The 24766-nt window shown below is 36.3% G+C and overlaps 1 protein-coding gene across 21 annotated transcripts in view; it reads right to left on the bottom strand.

Annotated features, from left to right (window-relative positions):
- SOX5 (SRY-box transcription factor 5) overlaps positions 1-24766 on the bottom strand; it is a 908025-nt gene that overhangs the window by 73966 nt on the left and 809293 nt on the right. For 19 of the 21 annotated variants that reach the window (XM_053921733.1, XM_024575365.3, XM_053921734.1 and 16 more), the window contains one exon: positions 2482-2628. The exons of the other annotated variants lie outside the window; for them this stretch is intronic. In XM_053921733.1, the coding sequence (XP_053777708.1) occupies positions 2482-2628 (147 nt within the window). The remainder of the gene's footprint in view (positions 1-2481; positions 2629-24766) is intronic. 21 annotated transcript variants of the gene reach the window in all.

The following is a 24766-nucleotide window of genomic DNA, read 5'->3' as shown; positions in this document are numbered from 1 at the left end:
AAGTGGCCCCAGGCACAGCATTAGCAGCATCCAGCCTAGATTTACAGTTTGGCTTCTCCTGGGAATAAGTAGCAAAGTAGCAGCCATCTCAGATTGCTTTATAGCTCAGGCAGGGTGGACCTGGGCAAAATACTGGTGGGGGCTGGCCTTGGCCTGTACCACCCAGGAAATCCTAGGGCCAACATACCTAGTGGAAAGCTACAGACCATGTTGGAGCACCACCACCCTGCCCTTCGCACAGCTGGTCCTCCATGGAGGGCAGAGGTTGGTGGTCAGTGATCACTGCCAATCCTTGTGGCTGACTGGCCTTGGTAAATCCCTTCCATTGATCTGCCAATAGCCACCAAGGCTCAAGTACAAGAGGGGGGAGGGTGTACTCATCCCACAGAAAGGGTACATCTCAAGTACCCAGCTTGGGTGGTAGGGGAGGCTGTGCCACTGACCCTACAGGACACCTACTACATTAGGCCAGGATACCAATACAGGGGGTCATAGCAGCTCTACCTAATACATAGGAAAAAACACAGAGAGGCTGCTAAAATGAGCAGACAATGAAACAGGGCCCAAATGAAAGAACAGATCAAAACTCCATAAAAAGAACTAAAAAAAATGGAGATAAGCAATCTATCAGATGCAAAGTTCAAAACACTGGTTATAAGGATGCTCAAGGAACTTAGTGAGGACCTAAACAGCATAAAAAAGATCCAGTCAGAAATGAAGGATACGCTAATTGAAGTAAAGAACATTTTACAGGGAAACAACAGTAGAGTGGATGAAGCTAAGAATCAAATCAATGATTTGAAATATAGGAAGCAAAAAGCAACCAATCAGAACAACAAGAAGAAAAAAGAATCCCCCAAACATGAGGATAGTTTAAGCAGCCTCTGGGACAATTTCAAGAGGTTCAACATTCTCATCATAGGGGTGTCAGAAGAAGAGAAAGAACAAGAAACTGGAAATCTAGTTGAAATAATGAAAGAAAACTTCCTTAATTTGGTGAAGGAAGTAGACATGCAAGTCCAGGAAGCACAGAGAGTCTCCAACAAGGTGGATGCAAAGGGACCCTCTCCAAGGCACATCATAATTAAAATGACAAAGGTTAAGGATAAAGAGAAAACCTTTAAAGCAACAAGAAAAAAAGAATTTAGTTACCTACAGGGGAATTCTCCTAAGACTGTCAGCTGATTTCTCAAAAGAAACTTTGTGAGCTAGAAGGGATTGGAAAGAAATATTCAAAGTCACGAAAGGCAGGGAACTACAGACAAGATTGCTCTATCCTGCAAAGCTGTCATTCAGAATCGAAGGGCAGATACAGAGCCTTCCAGACAAGAAAAAAACTAAAGGAATTAATCATCACCAAACCATTATTATATGAAATGTTAAAGGGAGTTATTTAAGAAAAAGAGAATCAAACTATGGAAAATAAAGTGGCAATAAATATTTATCTATCAACAAATTGAATCCAAAAACAAACTAAGCAAACAACAAGAACAGAGACAGAATCATGGATATGGAGAGCATTTTGATGGCTGCCAGATGGGAGGGGGTGTGGGGGAATGGGTGAAGAGGTGAGGGGATTAAGAAGTACAAATAGGTAGTTACAGAATAGCCATGGGGATGTAAAGTACAGTGAAGGAAATGGAATAGACAAAGAATTTATATGCATGACCCATGGACATGAACAATGGTGTGGGGATTGCCTGAGGGAATAGGGGGTGCGGGATGGAGGGGCAAAGTGGGAAAAACTGGGACAACTGTAATAGCACAATCAATAAAACATATTATTTTTTTTAAAAAGAAACACATTATTTAAAAGTCCCCTGATCTTTTTTCATGTTCTCTCAGAAAATGTTTCCTATTTAGCTTCTAAAACAAAACTAATTTTAAACAGCCTTACTTGTGACTCTATTATTATCTTCATATCTTTACAAGATAATCCCACGGGATGAGTGATCTATAGATCTAAAAATGTATCTATACTGGTAACACATTATAACAGTTACTGATATTTAAATTAAACATTTTCTGTATGCCTTAATGGTACTCATATTTTAAGTTCCATTTCAGGTGCCCTCCCTTTGGGAATCCCTTCCCAGGATGCCTCACTGAAGGTAATCTGTCTGTCCCAATAACACCCAGAGCACTTTATCTGTAACTCTTATAGGACTTTGTATCATAGAGGATGGATGTCTATATTTTATCACACTGTAAGCTACTTGGGTACAATACACCCAACCTTATACATCTTTGCATTACTCACATTTCTTACTTAAGCCATCAATGCATGTTTGTGGAATAAATGGATGACTACATGTATGTATATAAATTTATACACACACGTCACTGATCCTACTAGCCTCTTGTTCCCTTGAAGACCCACAGTTAACCCAGTTGCTGGCACATAATAAATATTCAATAAATATCACTGAATTAAAAATAAAACTCTAAATGTTAAGCCATGTAGCTTCTTGAAAAGGGTACCTTGCTTTTGGGTGGTGGGCTGTTTGTGCTCTTGTCTGTGTGAATGCTGGTAGGAGATACAGCAGCACCAAGGTTGCCTTGGGGTATGCCTGGGAGCTTTCCTCCTGGAGATACCTGCATTGCAGCTAGCTGGGCAGCATATAACTGCTACAGAAGAAAAAGAGAGAGAGAGAGGAAAGATAAAAAAGGCCATCAGTGATAACATTAATGCACCCCTCAGCAAGTGCCTTATCAGATGTGGTATTTTCCTGTGGGTACTTTTGCTCAGTGCCCTGGAATATTTTAAGAAAAAAAGCTGTCACCCAGACATCCATGACTTACTTCAGCGTCAGTATGTCCAGAGACTCCAAGCAAATAACACTCAGCCATAGTTACTCATTCCCAATGTCTCTGGAAAGCAGGTATATCATTCTTTGGTCCAGACCTCTTTTGGCTGTATTTTAAATTGTACTCATCGTGTTACAAACAATGCAGTTTCATATACAAAGTAACTTTTATGTTTATGCTTCAAGTTTTGTACCTTCTTTTTTTGACTTGCTGAAATGAGTATCTAACAATTTTTTTTTGTGATTGTTAGTTGTGTTAGACATTAAAAAAGCTATTAAGAGGGACTGGAAGGAGAGTATTGAAGAACATTATCTGGTCAGTCTACCTACACTGATAAAAACTGAGATATTTCCCAGAAGTCCACTTTATTTCATAATATATAAACACAGACAAACCTGAAATTATCATGAGAATTCAGGTTTTAAGGAATACTATCTAAACCAGAGATTGTCAATCTTTTTCATTCTATAAAGGGAGATAAATTCAAAGAAAGGAACAGGAGCGGGAGTGAGCTAGATGTTGCAAAGGGAACATAGGGTACTGCGGAGCCGGGAGCGGTGTAGAGGAGGTGGTAGAGGGGACGATGACCTAACTGAGTGCATCCTCTGGGAAGAATAAAATGGGACTGGATTTGTAGGCTTAGTTTGTCTTATAGAAAGGCTTGAAATACAGTCAAATGAGTTTAAACTTAGTATGTAGACAAGAGAAAGCCACCGAATGTTTGAGAGCAATATGTGGGTTGTTTTTGACTAAAGATAAAGCAAGATGATCAGTTATGAGGTTATCAAAATAACTAGTGATAATTTTAGTGATAACTTGAGTTGAAAAGTTACAGTTGTGACAGTGAAGAGGGAAAAATAATTCCAAGTCATATTAACTGCAGAAAAGAAAAAAGAAGGAGAACAGGGTGAACCGTGTAATTTCTACAGAGTCTTCATTTCATAGATGTGATGTGTTAAAGCATTCACCTGTCATACATTCACATTCATGTACACAGTCATTGGATTGTCTCTGTAAGGTAGCCAAAACAAATGCATGTGTATATATACATATAGTTTTCCTTTTCTGAAAAAGGAAGAAGTCACAGAGAGAAATTTTATTATAATTTTACACTGGGATAGTAAAAATGCTAGAACCCTTCAATCATGGGCTTCCCCTAAAATCTAGCTCACGCAGTACTTCTTCAAGTGCTGAGAGGATGGTGTACTGCGTCTACAGTATGAGCGGGAACTGTATTTGGCTTAGCCAAACCTCATCAGTGTTTCCTCCATGCCATGCGCACGTGCACCAGGGCACTGCTAGGCTGGCAGTGGGCCGACAGCTCGTTAGCCGGCATTCTAGGTGCTGAGCTGTCACGATCCAGTGCAGTCTGATGGGATGATAAAGAACAGATATTTTAACTTGAACTAGGTAGTACAAATGATAGTACTAATTAATATGTATAAATAAATCAATTGCTAATTTGGGGAAAATAGAACAATTGCATTTGGACAACATACCTGTCAACCAGTAAGATATAACTGTATCTTCTTATGAAGGTAACATTTTACTTGGATATTCTAAGCTAGTGTTTAGTACTTTTCAGTGCTAGGGGTGGAGAAATTTCATAAAACAGCCTATTTAAATTCTAAGGTACACCATTTTGTTGATTCCCGGAGATGGTAAATTTCTGCCATTTCTCCCTAACAAGTTATTTTCCCCAAATTGCTAAGAAAACAACTTTTCCCACTGGCTATTAGCCTAGTGCTTAATTGCCATCTGGAGAGTGTGGATTCAAAGCATTAGAAGTGATGAAAATATCTATCACTGTTTATTCCCTCAAACCATTTATGACTAGTAAACCCCTTGAAGGCAGGGATTATGTCTATTATTTAATGTGTTCTCAGAAAATCTTAGAAGCAAGAAAAAAGAAGAAATGAATAAAGGCAGAAATGAACTGCATAAAATAGTATCATTTATTTTTAACAAAACTACATTTCTAGGACATATTTAATATTTAATAATAATAGTGACTATATAGATTTTAAAATCTGGAAAGGAATTGACATTGTTTTACTATTTGAGGAATTAGAAGGCTTACTGGTGATGTTGATAAAACTCATCATTCATTCATTCATTTACTTAAAAGGACAAAGAAAATTAATTTCAAAATCATATCAGCATAAAAACAAAAGATAGTTTAATATACTCATCATACCCATACTCTTAATAGTCCATGAATAAATCAATTTGGAATTATGAACAGGAAAAAATGGTAAGATTATTATAAAAATATATTTTGAAAAGATGATAAAACCAAGACTTTAAGCATATAGATATTCTTAAACATTTTGGAAAAGACAAATGAGAAATGCCTTATTTCTGATAAATGGATATACATAATTACTGAATCTTAAATACTTATAACTTAGAGAGTAAAGTTATTTAGTAGACATAAACTCTTTTGGGGATCCTTTTTTATTGCTTAGGTCAAAGTTTACTTTTCTATTTGAACTGGAATCTAGTATTAGGTGTTCCTTTTGTGTGAAAAAAAAATTGACTACAGGCCCAGGGGACAGGACTGACGCTCCATTCTGACAATTACTCAGGAGTCAGTAGCATATGACAGTATTTGGTTTGATCCAACTGCCTTATCTTCCCCTGCTGCAGGCATGAGTTGAGAGACAGGGACATTCACATTTTAGTGAGAAAACAGTGCACAACAAGTCATGTCCACCAGTCTTTCCGTGTCCGCACCCTCCCTTTTCCTCACACCCCACATGTCTCTTTCCCATGTCGCCAACTTCACACTAGATAGGAGAGCTGGGTACAAAAAGCAATTAAAGAAAACAAAAAAGGACATTAAAAATATGAGTGAAAATGTTGTCTTTCCTAAATGCTATATGGTAAAACATACTGATTCTTTAGGAAAATTTGTGAACTTGTACATTGTCATTGTCAGAATGGAGAGTGCTGACAGACTGAAAAACCATTTAATATTGTTTTTGCGGAGTTAATTACAATTATTTGTATATGTAGAATCATTTTCTCCAAATGGTATCTCATACCCAATACCAATACCTAACAGAGAGAGAAGAAAGGTATATTGTAACTACAAACAAATTTTACATGCTTTTTTATCCTCACATGGGGACATTTCTTTTCATTGCTTTTTAGAGAGAGAAATGGAGAGAGAGAGAGAGAGAAGGACAGTGGGGGAGAGAGACATTTCTGTAAAGGAGAAATATTGATTGATGGCCTTCTTGAATGTGCCCGGACTGGGGATCGACCCCACAACCTGGGTATGTGCCCTGACTGGGAATTGCGGGGCATTTTGTTCTGTGGGACAACACTCCAACCAAGTGAGTCAGACCAGCCAGGGCAAATTTTACACACTTTTCATTTTTAATCCATGAGACCAATGAGGTTGTTTTAATTTAATAACTTAAACAGGTAAAAGCCCAGAAGTTCAAGTCCTTTATCACCTTTGGTGATCAAGAAAGCCCTTACTCAGAAATTAGTAGTGACTTCTAAACTCTTGAGTAAGCAAACACATAGAGACCTAAATTTTCAAAAATAACATTACAGCTAAGTAGAGCTAAAACCTCCCTGATTAATATCACCATGAAGTTCAAACACATTCATAGAAATGGCTGATGATTTTGTTTAAGTGCAAGGACTAAATCTGGCAATAAAAGTAATATGTATTCACTCTGTTAACCACTTGGATTAAAAATTTTAAAATGTGTGCATTGACTTTTATTACGATTTTGAAAATAGGTGCACATGCAATTCTAATTTTAGGATATAGGTTAGATGTGATGTGTAAGAAAAGCATTTGTGTTTTTAAGGGAAAGGACAAAAAATAACATTTGTGAGGAAAAACTTCAGAAAACAATTTCAAGGCTCTGTAAGTGTTATCTTTATAGCTTAATTTCAACTACTTAATGTAACTTAAATGTGGAGTTTAAAGAGAAACTAATGTACTGGGGAAAATCTTTCAAAACGTATCAGTATGTTTCAATGTGAATAAATTTGCTTTGCCCATTAGTTTTCACAATATTTCTTCAGAGCAAATTATCAAAGCAACTCCCTAACACTATTCTTTTTGATATTATTCTAGTATATTGTGGAAAAAAAAGAATAGGCCTTAAATTTACTGGATCCCAGGGCAAAGGTGCACATAGAAACTCACATGCCAAATTTATAAAGAATTACGTTTTACAAATCAAGTATGTTTCATTCTCTCATCTTGACAAACGCACCTTCAAAATACCTGTATGCAAACAAAAACCACAAGATGCCATTTCACAATAGGATGGCTATTATTAAAACAAACAAACAAAAAATGTAAGAAAAACACCAGACAATAACAAAAGTTGGCAAAGATGTGGAGAAGTTGGAACCCTTGTATATTGCCAGTGGGAATGTAAAATGTTGCAGCTGCTATGGAAAACGGTATGGCAATTCATCCAAAAAAATTAAACAGAACTATCATATGATCCAGCAATCCCACTTCTGGGTATATACCCAAAATAACAGAAAGCAGGGACAGGAACAGATATCTGTACACCCACACCCAGAACGGCATTCGTCACAATAGCCAAAAAGTGAAAGAAACGTCCATGCCCATCAACAGAATACTAGCACTTGTACCCATCAAGGAATGTACTAGCATGCCAAAGAGAGCTCAAAAAGTTGATGCCTTTTACTAATCACTAAGGTGACAGCTGGAAAAAAAATGAAGACTAGACAGAGCTGACAGCTAGGGAGGAGGAGAGGGTTAGAATTCTCTCCTAGCCTCCTGGGTGATTAGCCCACAGAAGTGAGGTGGAGGCTGGAGTAGTGAAGCATTTCTCTTGCTGCTTTGGAGGCTGTAACATAAACCATGGGACAAGGTGACTGGAGAAAGGTGCCTGGGGAATTTAGTAAGAGTTTTCACTTCTCCAGTGTAAAGTTCCACCTGGGGAGTTTATCCCGAGGGAGTGAAAGGAGTAGTGGTCTGGGTAAGCCAGGGACTATCCAGTCACTTGGAGGGGCAAGTTCAAGCAGGTATGCACAACAGTGGAGATTCAGGATCTTCTGGACACAATTCTTAAGGCAACTTGAGGATAAGAAATATAATAAACTGAAAAAAGTAAGTAAACTCAGATTTGTCCAAATGGAGGAAGCCATATCATGGGGCCTAATTTGAAAAATGAACAAGTTGGAGCTATCAGAATATAGGAGTTTCAAAAGCAGGTTATGCAAGAAAATGACCTGAGTAGACAAAACCTCCGAAAGGCTGATGATCAGCTGACATCCAGCAATGAGTTCGAGACCGTGGGGGAACAAGCCACAGGGGAAAAATAAAAGTTATCAACTTCAGAAAATGAGTGCTCTGCCTTTAGAGAAGACAGGGGAGCCACTTGGAAAACATGGCTGAGGAAATAAGGGACTCGCTGGTAGGGCTCCAAGGCAGAGACTAATACCGTCATGACCCACAACTCTGTGTGTGTGTGTATCACTCCTGGGTGATATTTCCTGGAAAAGCTGGAATGAAGTAAAATATTATGTCTGGCTGTAGTGCAGTTTTACCATTAAAAAGCTGTAGGGTGCCAAGTATGTACTGGGAATATCTGGGGGATCACTTTGTAAAGTATATGATTGTCTAACCACTAGGCTACACACCTGAAACTAATAAAAAATTATGTTGAATGTAAACTGTAATTTAAAAAAAAAGCTATTGTGAATACATGCACAAAAGCTATACTGTTACCTTTGTACAGCTACTATCATCAATTATTAATAATACACAGACCAACTTTACTATTTTATTTCAAATTCAGTCTCACTCACTATGAAACTTGGAATGCTGAGCTATCCGTTAGGAGCAGAGGGAGTGAAAATGGCCTCCTGCTAAAAATTAAAGAATACATTTGACCTTAAATCTTAAGACCTATTTCACAGGTATGGTGCTCTCATGGTGTTTCTGTTACATTACAGATACCAAAGTATATACATAAGGAACACCTCAAATGTCCTGTAATAAAAGGCTTTCTTTATTTTATTACATACCAATAAATCTTGAAAAGCTAGGAAAAAAAACATTTTGACTTTTATAATTGAAGCAGTTCCATAAAGAACCAGATCTATTTGTGAGAGTCATGCAAGAAAACACCAACTGATAGTTTATCTCTCGTTCTCTCCCTCCTCCCTGTTTTTCCATTCCACGAGCCCTCTCCATGTACTGCACAGTGATCCATTACAATATGTTCTAACATCTGCCTCCCCATATGATGTATGACCTATTCGATTGACCCTTTTTATGCCGCTCCAGACTTGCTGTTCAGGACTGTGGGAGGATGAACACTGCCTCTATTCCTGAGGTCACCAACCAGTAAATACATCTCCATTTGGCAAGGTAAGAAGGACACTCGCTGCAGAGCTCTTCAAATCTTTCCATATCAGTTACTATGCTCATATCTCTAATTAGTGTAATTTATGGGGGAATAAAACACACTGCTGAAATTCCTTTCAAAGTAACGATAAGAAAAGAAATGCTTGTTTCCTGGGTGGGGTTGGGGGGAGTTCTGTTGTTACTGAATACTCATCATTTAAAACAGGAAAGCTGAGTATAATGAGGAAGATTTTTAAAGCAAACACTTACTTTTGCCTAAATTTACAATTGTGAAATTATTGTTCAGTTTATCCCAATAGATGGGGGGGGGGCGGTAATAGTCTTCACAGCATTAGTAACAACATTTTTCTCAATATAAAAATAAATTGTTAGCTTATATTAGGTCAGACGACATATTATTTTGCATAGTATTAAAATCAGATTCACTTCCAGAATACATGACTATGGATTCTTGAAACGATAAGGCACATGTAAGGGAGAGAAAATAAGAGCCATGATTTTCTCAGTGATTCGGCAGGGCCAACCTAGAAGTCTGCTTACCATTTTAGGGATCGCCATAACAACTCTGTTCAGAGGAGAAAACGAAGGCTCGCAGTGGTTCCATAACTTCCCAAAGGTAATCAACTAGTCGTTTCAGACGCCTGAGTATCCCTGGTAGTTCTCCTTTCCAGTCTGTGCCATATAAACTTGCCCCATGGGTAGTCATGTTACTATGTTAAATGAGATTCCCTTACCCACTGGTCAGTGAAAATAGGGATGGTCCCTAACTAAATTCAGAGTCAATGATAACTCCCAAGGCCAGAGTTAGAGCTTTAAGAGTAAAGGAGTTCTTGAATCTGGTGACAGAGCTCTGCTCTCCCTGAAGAAAGCACATAGCCATTCAGGACTTTTTTCCTTCGTTTTTCTGTTTTACTGCTAGTACTAATAGACACCACATGTGATGGGTTAAAATTAAAACAACTTCTTCCAATGGATTTCCCCCTTATTTTTTTCACATTTTTCCCTGTAAACCTTTCAGATTAAGAAAAACTTGCATAGTAACATTAGTATTGATTATTTGAATACATAAATTAAGAAAAATTAATCTAAGTTTCAAGAGAAATATGGACACAGAATAAGAACAACAGCAGCAAAAAAATAACTGTAACAGCTAACATTGAAAGAGGGATGCTACTTTTGTGTCAGGTCTATGCCATACCTGACATGGTTTGAGCCTTCTGAACAACCTTAGAAAATAGATACTATTCTTATTTTGTGGAGGAGGACATTAAAGAACAGAGAGAGTAAAAATCATTTGTCCAAAGTAACATAGGTAAGAGGCACAGCTGAGGTTAGAATCCAAGTCTTTTTAGAGAGCCTATAACTTTTAACTTCTGTGCTTTGTGAACTTTTTTTTCTGGTTGTTTTAATACAGTAGTTGGGGCTGGGACTTTAGGTCAAAGAGTTGGACAAGCCTGGGGAGGGCAATTCTAACAATACTTCTGATAAAAACTATATTATTGCAGATTTAGGGCAGGAAGTGACAAGTATTCCAGAGGATGCTCTTCCCAGCATTTTCGTCCTCCTTCTTCCTGTTGGCTATTGTCAATTAAAAAAAAATATTTCGGTTTGGCTTTCTTCTCAATTCATGGTGTTGTAAGAACATGGAAGACAGAGCTCTAATGTGCCCAGGCAAACGAGGAAAGGCATCCCTATAAATACCATCCCTATAAATACCAAAAGTAAGGCACTGAGAAGGTAGGAGAAGGTACTAATGGAACACCCTCGTGGCAGCAGAGAACAGGACAAGCACAGGGTGTTGGAAGGAGGCCGGGGAGGTTCCATGGCAGGTGAGGGGGTGGGGGATGTCTGGAAAGGTAGATGGGAAGCTCTAACAGCTTACGAAGAGGAATGGCATAATTAGATCTGCGTTTCTACAAAATTAGTCTAGACATAATAAGAAGAATTGACTGAAAGGGTTTGGTTCACCTACAACCTGCCTTCAAGTGGAATAACATCTACCTAATCACTTTTTCTTACATGATTTAAAATTGATTCAAAATCAATTGCAGAATAAATCTAGATATAGAATTTTCAACATTCTGAGTCCCATTCTTATTTGAATATTTGTTCTTTCCTGTATAATTTACACTAAGAACTTAACCATATCTTTAAAAAATCTGTATTTGGATATAATGCATAGTCACTAAACTTGGTTTTTCTAGAGCATTTAAATGGAATAATACAGAGATATTAAAAAGGAGCCATTTGCACTACCCAAGTTGCACATTACTCTTAAATAAATTACAATAACAAAACACACTCTAGTAGCACCCTTCATTTACAATGTGTTTTGACTTTCATTAGCTGCTTTGAACACAACAGGCTTCTTTTTCAGTTGCACAGAACGCCCTTCTCATACATCACCCAAATCATCCGGAGATGTAATCAGCAACTGCAACTTCTGCTTTCCTGCCTTAAATGGACTGACTCACTTAAAATTTCTTTACGAGCACTTATTATGTGCCAAGCACTGTTATAGACACTTACAACCCATCAGTGAAAAGAGATCTCTTCCTTAATGAAAGGATTTTTGATGGTTTTTTTCACCAAGTGACTTGCAAGACTTTAACCTTCCATTCTATCTATCCAGTAGCTATCTACTGTCTCCATATGCACTATGTATTACTTATAATTATTGTGAGAGGGGTTTATATAACCATGTTTTAAACATCTGTCAATGAACGTTGTTCTTCAAAGAACTAAAGTCATTCTTAAAAGCGCATGATTGAGAGATACATGCTTCAACATGGATAAACCTTGAAAACACCATGCTAAGTAAAATAAGTCAGACACAAAAGGACAAATATTGTATGATTCCACTTACATGAGGTGCCTGGAATAGGCAAATTTATAGAGACAGAGAGTGGAACAGAAATTCTGAGGGAAGGGGGGATGGGGAATGGAGATATTATTTATGGGTACAGAATTTTCATTTGGAATGAATACAAAGTTCTGGAAACACTGTGAAGGGATTTTAAAGCTACTGAATTGTACATTTAATAATGTTTAAGACTGCTAAATGCTTAAAATGATTAAAATTATGAATTCATTGTTATGCATACTTTATCACAGTAAAAATGTATATGATCAAGAGGAAAATAGAAAAACATCAGAGATCAGGCTGAGAGCTCTTGGGGTTGGGGTTGGGGTTGGGGTGGCAGGATCAAGCAAAAACTAAAAAGAGCTCATGGACACGGACAACAGTGTGGGGACTGTGGCGGGGACGGTGTGGGTGGATGTGGAAGAGGGTATGGGGAGGATAAATGGTAATGGAAAAAATATAATACAAATAAACTTTTTTTCCAAAAAGAACAACCTCACTGTTTTTCAGTACCATATTAATCTTTATTTTTTTAAACAATTTTTCTCTTAATTTGCTCCCATGTGCTGGATCATTTTGTACATTAATTCAAGAGAACAGTTTTAAAGGGAGAAAGAAGTACTGTTATTTTAAGTTAAAAACAAGGTTGGAAATATTAGAGTCTTAAAAACAATTACTAAAAGTTACCCCGGGCTTTGGAAACACATATAAATAAAAGCAAAAGGCAAGAGTACCTGATTCTAAATCAACCAAATCAATCAATGTCCATTTCAAATTAAAGGTGGCTTTGAAACAGACACTACGAGATCATGTGGACCCTTCACTGAATTCGCAAAAGCAAGCATGTTCTGGTCCTACTGTAAAAGGTAGTTCTCTCTTCACTTCCCTTGCTACAGCAAAGCTGCTTCTTTTTCATATTCACATGACTGTTTATGAGCTCAATCCTGTTTCAACTGCCACTCTTTACATCAAGGAAAGATAGATGGGACACACCAACCCCAACCTAAATGACCTTTGGATGTGACAAGAGTTTTAGGTCAGCCTTGCTAAATGGAGGCCTTGGTGTATGGAGACATGCCTTGGGGTGAAATTTACAGTGAATTTATTATCTCCCAATGCCCTTTGGACTGCTTCCCACCATCAAACACCATGGCAGCACTTGGAACAGGAAGAAATACATTAACTGGAATCTGATCGTTTTAAAAGGTTACAGCTGCCCAAATATAATTTAATTTCATACTTGCCCTTTGAGGGTTTGGTGTATATTTTCATTTTATGACTGCAATGATAAAGCTCTTAAGATTCCAGGCAATAAAAAAAGAAAAGTATTTTAAGGGTTAGAAGTCTATTCAGTTCATACTCAATGAGTGAAGTGACAAATTAGCTTTAAAAAAAAATCTTAACATTTCTCTTTTTTTTATTTGGACCATCTCTTATTCCTCTTTTGACCCTACACTTCAACATTTGGTTGAAATCAGTATGTAAACACCAACTTCTGATCTTTGTCAGTTTGAAAATAAAAAGGATGATAAAAAAAAATGAAGATCAAGTCAATCTGATTTAAAGCGAAAATATATTAGTGGAGAGTACAGATATTCTCGGTAGCGTTTCCTCTCATATAATTGGGACAACTTACCCAATAAAGTATATCAACGCCAAATTGACTTACAACTGATCGTGTACTTTTCTAGTCTATCCCACTTCCACCAATGAACGAAAGGTTCACAAAGTCTTCTATAAATGCCACACCATGTCCTCATTGAATTAATTAGAACATTAGTAAAGATTGTTATTATTATTTTATATTTAGGAGACAAGAGATATTGTGTTACTAATGCCAAAGAAATAATCAGAAGTAAAAACCAGACCAAAAATTCACATAAAATCACCTACAGTTTATTTTAGCCATCATAACAAAACAAAAAGCCCAAAACTAACTTTTGCCCTTTCCCTTTAACTCAATATTTTACCAGCGACTCAACATATCTTTAAATATCAATCCAATAGAGTTTGAGGCAACACAATACTTTGGATTTACTGTGAGTAATAAGAAAAGCCACTTAGTGAAACTTTTAACCCATGCAGGTCAAATGTGACATTAAGTTGCGCGTGTGTGCCCACATACCTATTCATTCATCACTATTAACTTAGCTAACAAGTATTTCTTGAAAGATATTGAGCTAGTTCCAGTGAAGTTTATACTCTAAAAATTATTTTAGATTTTTGAGAGTACTCCTAACATATGAACAGCAAAATATACAAGTAAATAGCATTTTAAGTATTATAAAACTTAAATATATTGGATAATTATAAATATTAACTACATATTTTATTAGCAAGCTTTAATTTCATGTGGACATATCATTATTTTAAAAGTATTTTATACAGTTTTTAATCTGCATAACAACCCTATGGGGCAGGCATTAATATCCCCATTTATAGGTTGTGAAAATGTAGCCTCGCAAAGTTAAGGAGCTTTCCCAAGATAGCAAATCTAGTGTCTACTGAGACTCAAACGCTCTGGAGCAGGGAGTCCAACCCAAGGCCCACGGGCCGCATGTGGTCCAGGATGGCTGTGAATGTGGCCCAACACAAAATCGTAAACCTTTTTTTGCTCATCAGTTTTTGTTACTGTTTGTGTATTTAATGTGTGGCCCAAGACAACTCTTCTTGTTCCAGTGTGGCCCAGAGATGCCAAAAGGCTGGACAACCCTGCATGATAATGGGAGACAGTACCTACTCTTTACTCCTTCATTTACTTATTTCTCTTTCAGTCAACACACCCACAAAAAGAATCTTACTTCAACATCTGGGACTTAAATATTTTGGCCTTCCTTGCCAAAAAAAGTATCAGGAAAAGTGGAAGTTGATAACATTGTAGATTATGAATACTTTTTAAAACACTACAAAATTTAGACTTGATACTTCTATTTCTCTAACATGTCCACATGGATTTAAAGAATGAGTAGCAAGTGGTGTGGGTGTGCAGGAGAGCAGGTAGCTGGGGATCACCACCCACCATTTGAGATAATAGGAGTATAAAGTACTGAGAGAAGGCTATTCAATAAACTAAGTGAAAGCAATTCTTTCCATTTCAGTTGATGCTAAGAAACCAATTGTGCAGTACTTTCTTAGTATAAAAATAATGAACTGTACTTCCACCTCTATGTTTTTCCTTTCCAGGAGAACTCACACTTCTTTCAAGTACAGTTTGAGAGCATCCCAATTCTAACTGGATGGTGGATAGAAACAGGACTGATATGGTTTTATGGTCTAAAGGACTGCCTCTACCATTGATGTTTTCCTGGCATTATTTGATTGTATTAATAGAGAAGATAAATTATGGATGTTATCAATGCTGTTTAACCAAAAAACGTAGGGAGGGGGAGCCCGATATATTTTCCACTCTTTGCCATTTGGTACTCCCAATTCTAACTCTTGACTCATCTGCTCATATCTAGTTACTGGTATAAATGTTTAGCCAATAGCAAGTACTTCTGAAGGAGGTGGTTCCTCTATTTTCACAATTGTGGGAAAATTTAAAAAAAAAATAGGCAGAGGCCCAGAACTTTGATAAACAAGAGAGAGGAGAAAATAACTAAAGAAAAGAGGTATGGAAAAAACAGGTAGAGAAGGATTAACATAAATGGGTAGGTAAAAAAACCCCAAAGTTAAGAAATCAAAAGTTAAATGAAGAAAAAGAAGAAAAGGAAGATATAAAAGTGAAAAAGTGAGAGGGAAATATTTTCAAGAAATAAGAATAGAAAGGGAGAATTTTTTTTTTTTTGCAAAAGGTTCCTATTTTAAAATTTTTAGCAGCCTTCAGGTCCAAAAAGTTTATAGTTCCTAATCAGTTGGCTGTGTAGTTCAAAATTACAGAGCACTCAGATTACTGCTATAACGGTATTCCCACTTCAGAGCATTATTTATTTCCAGATAGCCCTTCCTCTTCTTGTTGTTACGTAGTTTGTTGGGTAATCTCGCACTTGTCTGACCAGCATCTTCTTTCTTATCCCATGGAGATGTAATGGGAATAATTAAACCTTTCTAATTGGATCTTCAGAGCTAGCTGGACTATTTTTGACTATTTTTAAATCTATAAAGCATTTCTTTTGAATGCCTCAGATCAGTAACTGCCTCATCACCCTTCTCCCTTGCTTTCCCTGACAGCACCTGAATATGAATAAATGTATTCACGAGTCAGACAAGTCCACTTGTAAGTTGTGAAGGCTCCTCCGGGCTACTTTTATTAGCGCATCTTTTGCTTCATATTTTTCCCCTTCTCCCATGATATATAAGTAAGGCAGCTATACTTACATGCATTTTTAAAACAAGGAAACCTGCGTACTGGCCAGGTTAAATGACTTGAAATCAGACACACGCCTTACTTCAGAGACAGGTTGAGACTAGAACCCTTATTTGTTAAACTGCATTTGTTGACCTGTCTGGGAGCTTAGAGGGATCTTGAGTGTTAGGCCAACCCCTTTGGCTACCTTTGTTATACTCTACTTACCCCTCTTGCTGGAAAACTCTCCTTAATATAAAAAACACTACAACTTTCCAATAACACATGGCTTGCCCTGCGAAGGGAAAAGGTTGCTCCTTTCATAAATATTCCTTAATGTCATAAAAGCAAAAATGTTCCAGTAACTTTTATGGAATGAAAGGAGATGGAGAAATTGTTTACTTTTAGGAATACTTGAAACACAGATTTTTGTGTGTGATCTTACATGTAGAACAAAGATTTTCATAATGAAAGGGTATTTTATTTTCATAAAGATTTTCTGCTTGCGTTAGATGTAGGGGTGTGGCTCCCATAGGTGTACAGCCCATACTTGAATTAGATGGATTTCTCCATTTGCCATACATCTTTGTACTACATGACATAATTGCTATACTCTAGAAAATTATTTGCTAAACTGAAATATGGAAGAATTTGTTAGGCTCATTTCTGATAGTGGGAAATCCCTGAATCCGGGAGAAAATGATGAGGGTGATGATAGCAGCTAACGATGTCTGAATACTTCTGCTAGACTAAGCATTTTGTATGTATTACCTCATCGAAACCTCAGATAGCTTTATCGTGTGGGAACAGTATTATCACATTTTACAGGGGAGGAAACTGAGAACAAGAGGTATTCAGTATCTTGACCCAAGACACACACACAAAAAGGTCTCTTATCATAAAGCTCAAGCTCATAACACATTATACTATACATAAAATACATACGTACATAAGTACTTATACTATACATAAGTACATTTAAATAGTACTTAGTTATAAGATTTATTTTAACATTTTAAAATGTTTAAAACTTGGGGAACATCCTTTCAAGGGATTAAAAGCTTGTCATCTAAATTTTCTGACTGGCTGCTATACCAGTATACCAGTATACTACTAAGTGGTTAGTTACAAGGCAAAGATATAACCTATGAAAATCATGTATTTTATGGTTTCATACCACATTTAATGCTAGCTTCTGTCTAAGGTGACACTAAAATAACCGAACCTAAAATTGCTCTGGAGGTAAGCCAGCTGCAAAATGAACCAAATCAAGATGAGGATAAACATGCAGAACATTTAAGGGCCTTTGCATTTTTTTTATTGCTTAGTTACATGTCTTGGATGATCTTCTATATGTTCACCGCCACATGTTTTAGCTATACTATTTCTAATAATTCAAAATTTCTTTAAAACGAAATAACTAAATTTAGGGGAAACTAGTCATATGAAAAATATTTAGGGCACACATTGGAAGTAGTAGGAGTTGTAGAGCATAGTACAGTCACATTTCAGGCGGGAACACCTTAAAGCACCCGCAACAGACAAAGGCTCTGCACTGTGAGTGACTCTACCTTATTCCCAAATGGAAGTCACTGCCGTTGGAACTATCACTATTCCTTTTTTCATTCGATGTTACAGAAGTCCTACAGTAATGGGGAAAGCAAGAGGATGCTGCGTGTTGGAGGCATTAACTATGTGAGTCCACTGCTCATCGCCTCAGACCATTGGGGAGCATACTTTGCCTCTGTTCCTCCATTCCTTCCCGTCTACTTTCTTTATCCAAGAAGATGGGTAAGAAAAAAAGAGTATGGCCTTACGAGAAAGGTCAGGATTAAAAAAATGGAATAATTAAGAGTTTGTTTCCCTCCTACCCTTTATTTTTATGCCCTCAGTTTGGCAAGCCAATACTGAGAAACTTCCACAGGAAACAGTAAATTTGAAATGTGCTGGGCTGGCTTAAGCTTTTTATCTGAAGGAATCGAACAGGGCTCTGTTTTCAACCCTCATAAAGACACTTGCCAACCAAACACAACTCAAAATTGTAATGTGGTTTTTCTCCTTGGTCTTTCTCTTAGAACCGTTCATTCATGACTGCGAAATCTTATCTGCATGATTATATAATGATCTTTGAATACTATCTTTCTTCTAAGAAGCAAATGAAATATCAGGAAGACTTGTGATGTAAACAATCTCACTTTGAACCTTCTATGAACAAATAGATATGAAACAGCACGCTCCTCTGTTGTTTTGTTTTCTGAATTCCTTGATCTTTCAATAGCTTTTCACAAAAGAATTAATTCACAGAGCACAATCACTGAACTCAGCAAAATGAAAGCAATTCAGAAGGTTGCCATTGTTACTAATATGCAAATCCTACCCATTATTTTGTTCATCCTTAATTTAATAGTCTGAATGCAAAAATAGCAATTTTTCTCCCTTCATTTTACCCAAAATAACTTAAAATTAATATATAAATATGTGCATTTATTTTTAAAGATATCATGTTTAAATAGGAGAAAGCTAGATTTAGTTTTCATTCACTAGGATTCCAGGCACATTTCTGTTAAAGTCTGATTTAGGTCACTACTTAGAGTCTAAATTGTCTCATCAATAAAACTAAGGAGTTAGAATTGAAGAAAGGTTTTTAAATTTTGTTTTAGCAGCAGAATCTTTAATTCAAACAATCTTAGCCAATAAGAATCAATGTAAAAAACAAATAAATGGATGGTACTGTTTGGGGTACTTAAAGGCCCTGAACTTCTTTAAATAGTTTGAAACAACTGTTTTTAACAGTCTCTGATGTCCTTTGCATTTCAGATATTCTTGTTAGAACAGGAAGCTGTAAGACTTTATTCTCATTCTATCCCATACTCATACTCAATACATTCTCTTTAATTTCAAGCTTCTCTATGACACCAAGAATTCTTAACTGACTCATCTGCATTCCTTATGATGCTTAGCTTAATAGCTTACGAAGAATATTTGCTGAGTAAATAAAACTCCAGGACACTATGGGGTTTATAGAAATGATCTGCTTCCACATTTAAGTTTGAAACCATAGGAACTACTTCTTTAAATTCCTTTAAAGAATTTACTTCTGTAATGCGAGTTTACAAATTTTCTCATATTTATATGACAAATAGCTTAGCTCTACACAATACAGTAGAGAGAATAAGGTCTATATTCCTTAGTGTATATTTTATTAACATATCTTAAACAAGAGTAAGATTTGAAGGGTTATACCAGAAAATCTTACATTGTCTATTTTAAAATATGTACATTACATGAAAAACATCTATGTGAACAACTTCTATGTGAATAACTTATTTTAAATTTTATAAAGTATTTATTTAGAATAAATTGCAGGCAGCTTATAGAGACGATTCATTTACATTATACCAATGGAAAAATAGGGCTCAACAGGAGGCATTATTTTTATGTTACAGATATAAATATTGAGATAAAGAGTGAACAACAGCAAAATATAGAACACTACATCCCAGATAACTAGATAGTCAGGGGTTTTGGGGTTTTTTTTTTGGATAAGTAAACTCATTATCTCCCATAGATTCCTGTGATGGGCTTTAAAATTATGCCACAGAGGGGAATAAAAGTATTTCCTCATAAATATGATGATATGCCTCTATTTTACTAACTTGCTTTAGATGTTGCCCTGAAAAGTAAATCCACAGAAAAAAGATCTACTAAGTTGCAGTCTGAAAGACTTCCTTTAAGCAATAAAAAACAGTTTTAATACCAGTTAGTAACAGTTATTAACTAACTAGTAATTCCAAGCATTTATTATTACCTAGCACGTAGTATTTGATAAATGGCAATTTACTCTTTTTTTGCTCTAAGCACTTTCTGTATATTATCTCATTTAAACCTCACACTATCAATTATATCCACATTTTACAGAGAAGCAAACTAAGGCATGGAGAGGTTAGGTAACTTGCCTTAAGTCAGAACTAGTAAATGGCAGAACTATCATCTAAAGCTAAACAATTAGGTTATAATGACTCTCACTAATAGTGAGCCTTAAAATATTGATCTAAAGATAATGCCTTAATAGAATGAAAACTTTTACTTTAGTGCTTACGTTATCTTCCCTCTAATTGTCCCCTGCTGAGAGACTAAATTTTTCTGTGTATAATCAATTAACTACAAAGAAGTCTGTTCTGTGTTCACCAGTTGCAGGTAATGCAATTTGCATGTTCCAGTTGCATGCTTTGAGATTTAGCCACGCAAATGATGGATACTATTCAACGGTTTTCTAGTACCTACAGACCCAGCACTTGTTTCTCTTGCCTTCATCTGGGCTCTCTAGGCTCAAGATTCTTATTGGTCCTGTTAAGGTGATAATTTTACTTATGTACAATTGTTCTACTAAGGTTGAATTCATCTTCATAAAACATTCCTTGAATAAATTAAAGGATACAGGTAATATAAACTAAATGGACAATTAAGTTAAAGAAAAATTTTAATATAAATACAATCTGTAAATCTGAAGAATATTAGTTACTCTCTCTTTTTACATGTAGCCAAGATTAAAATATTAAGTAGTTCTGTTTTTCCTGATAGAGTAAAAAACTGCATACTTTGAACAGTTCAATAAACTGGTATTGTTCCTAGTATTGCATCTACTGTTGGCCTTGAGCCTAGCAACGCTTTGATGTACGATAATTGGCCCAGAGACATTTTAGGGTAACTTAACCATGTTTTGATTAAGAGAAGACAGAATGCCATCGAGGAATTGGCATGGCCTTGTGACCAGAAATCCTGGCACTGACAAATACTCATATTACCTCAGTGTACAACATGATAGAACTTTAAATATAACTTTAGAATTTACCATTTCTTTGATTGGTCATTACAATAAAAATGTGTGCTGTGGAAGAGCACACGTGGACTGATGTTTCCATTAGCATGTATGGAGACACCATAAAGCAGCTGGAAACAAACAAATACAGAAATAGCATGAAAAAGACACCGCCTGTACTGTCTCCATTGTCCAAATGTCAAACAGCTCCCGGGAACCCTGTGGGTAGTAATAGCTGTGGATGTAGCTCTTACCAAGTCCTTCCTTAAAGGAGATTCTTGAACACGGCTGGGGTCTGACTCTACCCCATATGGGCTTAGAAAAGTCAGGGAAAATGTTGGCTGCATTTTTCCAGGCCTATTTGCATATGTTCTTTAGTATGCAGAATGTTTCTGTATATAATTTAATTGTTGTTGGGTTTTTTGCCTCTATTAATACACATGCAAATGACTCACACTTGCAGCTGTGCTGTATTAATCATATGTGCGCTTCTGTCTGTCTGCCCTGCAGGCTCAGGGTCGAAGGGAAAGGAAAAGAGGGAATTCATTCTTTTAACCTGCAAGAAAACTCACTCATGCAGACAGAAGTCCAACAGCAAACAGTACTCCAGGGTTGCCACTAAAATGAGGAGCAGTGGATCGTTTTTCACCCTGTATGGAAACAACTATGACCTAAATGTTAAGCTGAATAGTAGACTATGTAGGTAGGTAAAGATGAATACTTTACAAGTATTTCTCCTTGTAAGTAATGCCTTCAATGTGAAACTAAAAATTCTCATATCCAGACCTCTCCATATGGTTATTGGTTATTTTTTTCTTATTGATTTTCTGGGCGTTTCTCTCCGTAAGACGGAGAAAGCCATAATCAGCCACTTACAGAGCTCTGGGGATTAGGGAGCATTTGCCCCTGTCTTGTCATAATTATTGACCTCCTTCTGAGGTCAGAGACTGGCAGGAGGTTGATAACAAGATGAACTTGGTTTTTTCATCCACGTCCACCTTGACGTTACTTTCTTTTAGATAGAAGCTTAAGCCATGTCCACTGTGACTCCACGTACCTTTGATAACTATGAAGAAAGATTGATTTCAGTTGACATTGTGTACGATTCATTCTCCACCGTGATCACACGTCATCTCTCATTTCCTCTATCCCAGAAAATGCATATTATTGATGCTACTGGTCACTGAAACTGCACCCCATGTGATTTCATTTATGACAGCTTGTAATGTTGAATCTTTATTCAAACAATACTATTTTAGATTTAAAAATAATCCACCTAAAAGTATTAGACAATTTGACACTAACTTTAGTTGAGTTCTGATAATACACTACCATCGGACCAGCCAGTATTAGACAATTAATTCAATAAAATTCTTGAATGAATGTGACTTGCTTATTTTGAGTAAACTGTAATGATTCAAGAAAACTTTGTATCTTTTTCCCCATTGGTTTTCACTGTCGATCTTGGTTGGAGTCAACATTTGGGCTTCCTATAGATAAAAGAGGCAGCAACCATCTTTTGGTCAATACAAATTCAGTATTTATAAAGTGAGGAATGAGTGGATAAATATTTTTTTCTAATTCTGAATCTTAGAAACCTAGTTAAAAATTAGAAATAGTGTACTATACCACAACCATTACTAATAAAAAATTCATGATGCCCATCAAGTAACATGCAAATTAATAACAATAAAGATGAGAGATAAATGTTAGATGGGTTGTCGCCATTGTTTGCTTTTATTGATTAGAAGTAGATGATAGGCCTACCTCCTTCTGTACAGCCACAAAGATCTGTAAGTTTCAAAGTGTAACTTTAGTTTTCTAAAATAATTCTACTCAATGTTTAATATTACAATGAAGCTAGATTAGGGTTCTATATAAATTAATCCTTTTTCTTTTAAAAGGGACAATATCAAGAGCACAAATGTCCAAAGTATCTTTAGCTTTTGGAAGAAAGTTGAAAGATGAAGAGGGAACAAACAAGAAAAGGACGGGGAGTAAGAAAAAGAAGGTGAACGCAGTATAAGAGATCGGTAACTGGCTAGTTACAATTTTTATAAAACATCTTTCCATTATTTAGAAATAATTTACTTTAGTGTTGTATTGGCAAGGTGAGCCGTACTGAGTTGAAAGTAACTTCAGAGTTCATATTCTTAAATACGTTTATGCATTGTTTGTTATGTACTCTTAGACATTAACAAACAGTAAAGGAATAACCAATGTTGCAATGTTTGGTCTTTTTTTCATTAAATACGAGCTTAAAGGAATTATATAAACAAATGCTAAAACACATTCTTTATGCAGCAGCCCACGGTTATGATAATATAAAGGAAGCGAAAAGGAGAGAGATAGAGCTAGAGATTTCTCACATACAAAAGGAACTCCTAGCAGGGGCTGAAAAAGTGAAAGTTCCCTTGTCTTTAGATGAATATCACTTGTTCAATGAATTAATCATATATTGCTTTGTTGTTTTAATTAAAAATCGTTATGACCATTAGCTCACAAGGGTTTCTTCCATTTTATACATATGTACTCAGCACCAGCTATTTGCCAGGTATTCTTCTGAACACTTAAGATACATTAATGAAAAATATAGCATTTCCTGCTCTGGTGGAGCATAGAGAATATTTGGGACAAACAGACAATAAATAAGGAACACAAGTAAGTTATATGGTGTGTTTTAAGATTATTAGTGCTATAGAAAGAAGGCAGAAAGAGGGAAATAGAAAAGTATGGTCTTTCTGGGAGCGTTATTTTATGAGGTAAATAGGTTAGATAGGTTAGGCCTCAGAGAGACGACATTAGAGCAAATTCTCGAATGAGGTGAGAGGCAACGGGAAGAGCCTTTCAGGTGGAAGTACAGCTAATGCAAAACTCTAGGCAGGCACGTGCTTCAGCAAGTCGAAGGACAGCAAAGGGCCCAGTGGTAGCTGGAGCAGACTAAGAACGCTAGTATGGACTAAAACTGTTACATAAGTGGTTTTTTAAAATACTGTAGTGCCAAAAATGGTACTAACCATATAGTGTTTTCATAAATCTCCTTTATTTCACTAAATGCGAATAGTTTTTATTATAAATTTCAATGTATATTTTATTGAATAAAATTCAAACTATTACTTTTTTCTTCCATGAACCACTAGTGCTCTTGATATTTGTATTTCTGCTATTGCCTTTTTAAAGAATGAAAATAAATTTATATATGAAATTAATCGTTAATATTCAGCTTAATTCCAATATTATAAAGCAGAATAGCTATTTGAGCATAATAGACACATAATTTATTGAAAGTGTAATGTTAAGGTTCACTTTTCATGTATTCATTTAATATATATTTATTGAGTCCATAAATATTTCAAGATCTGGGGCCCTGGCTGTTGTGGCTCAGTGGATTGAATGCTGGCCCACGAACCAAAGGGTCGCTGGTTGGATTCCCAGTCAGGGCACATGCCTGGGTTGTGGGCCACATCCCCAGTAGGGGCATGTGAAAGGCAACCACACAATGCTGTTTCTCTCCCTCTCTTTCTTTCTCCCTTCCACTCTCTAAAAATAAATAAAATCTTTAAAAAAATATTTCAAGGCAAACGATAATGAGTCACTGACTTCATGGATTTT

The sequence above is a fragment of the Desmodus rotundus genome, chromosome 3, assembly GCF_022682495.2.
Source record: "Desmodus rotundus isolate HL8 chromosome 3, HLdesRot8A.1, whole genome shotgun sequence".
NCBI classification, from domain to species: domain Eukaryota; kingdom Metazoa; phylum Chordata; class Mammalia; order Chiroptera; family Phyllostomidae; genus Desmodus; species Desmodus rotundus.
This window is presented reverse-complemented; position numbering and strand designations above follow the sequence as displayed.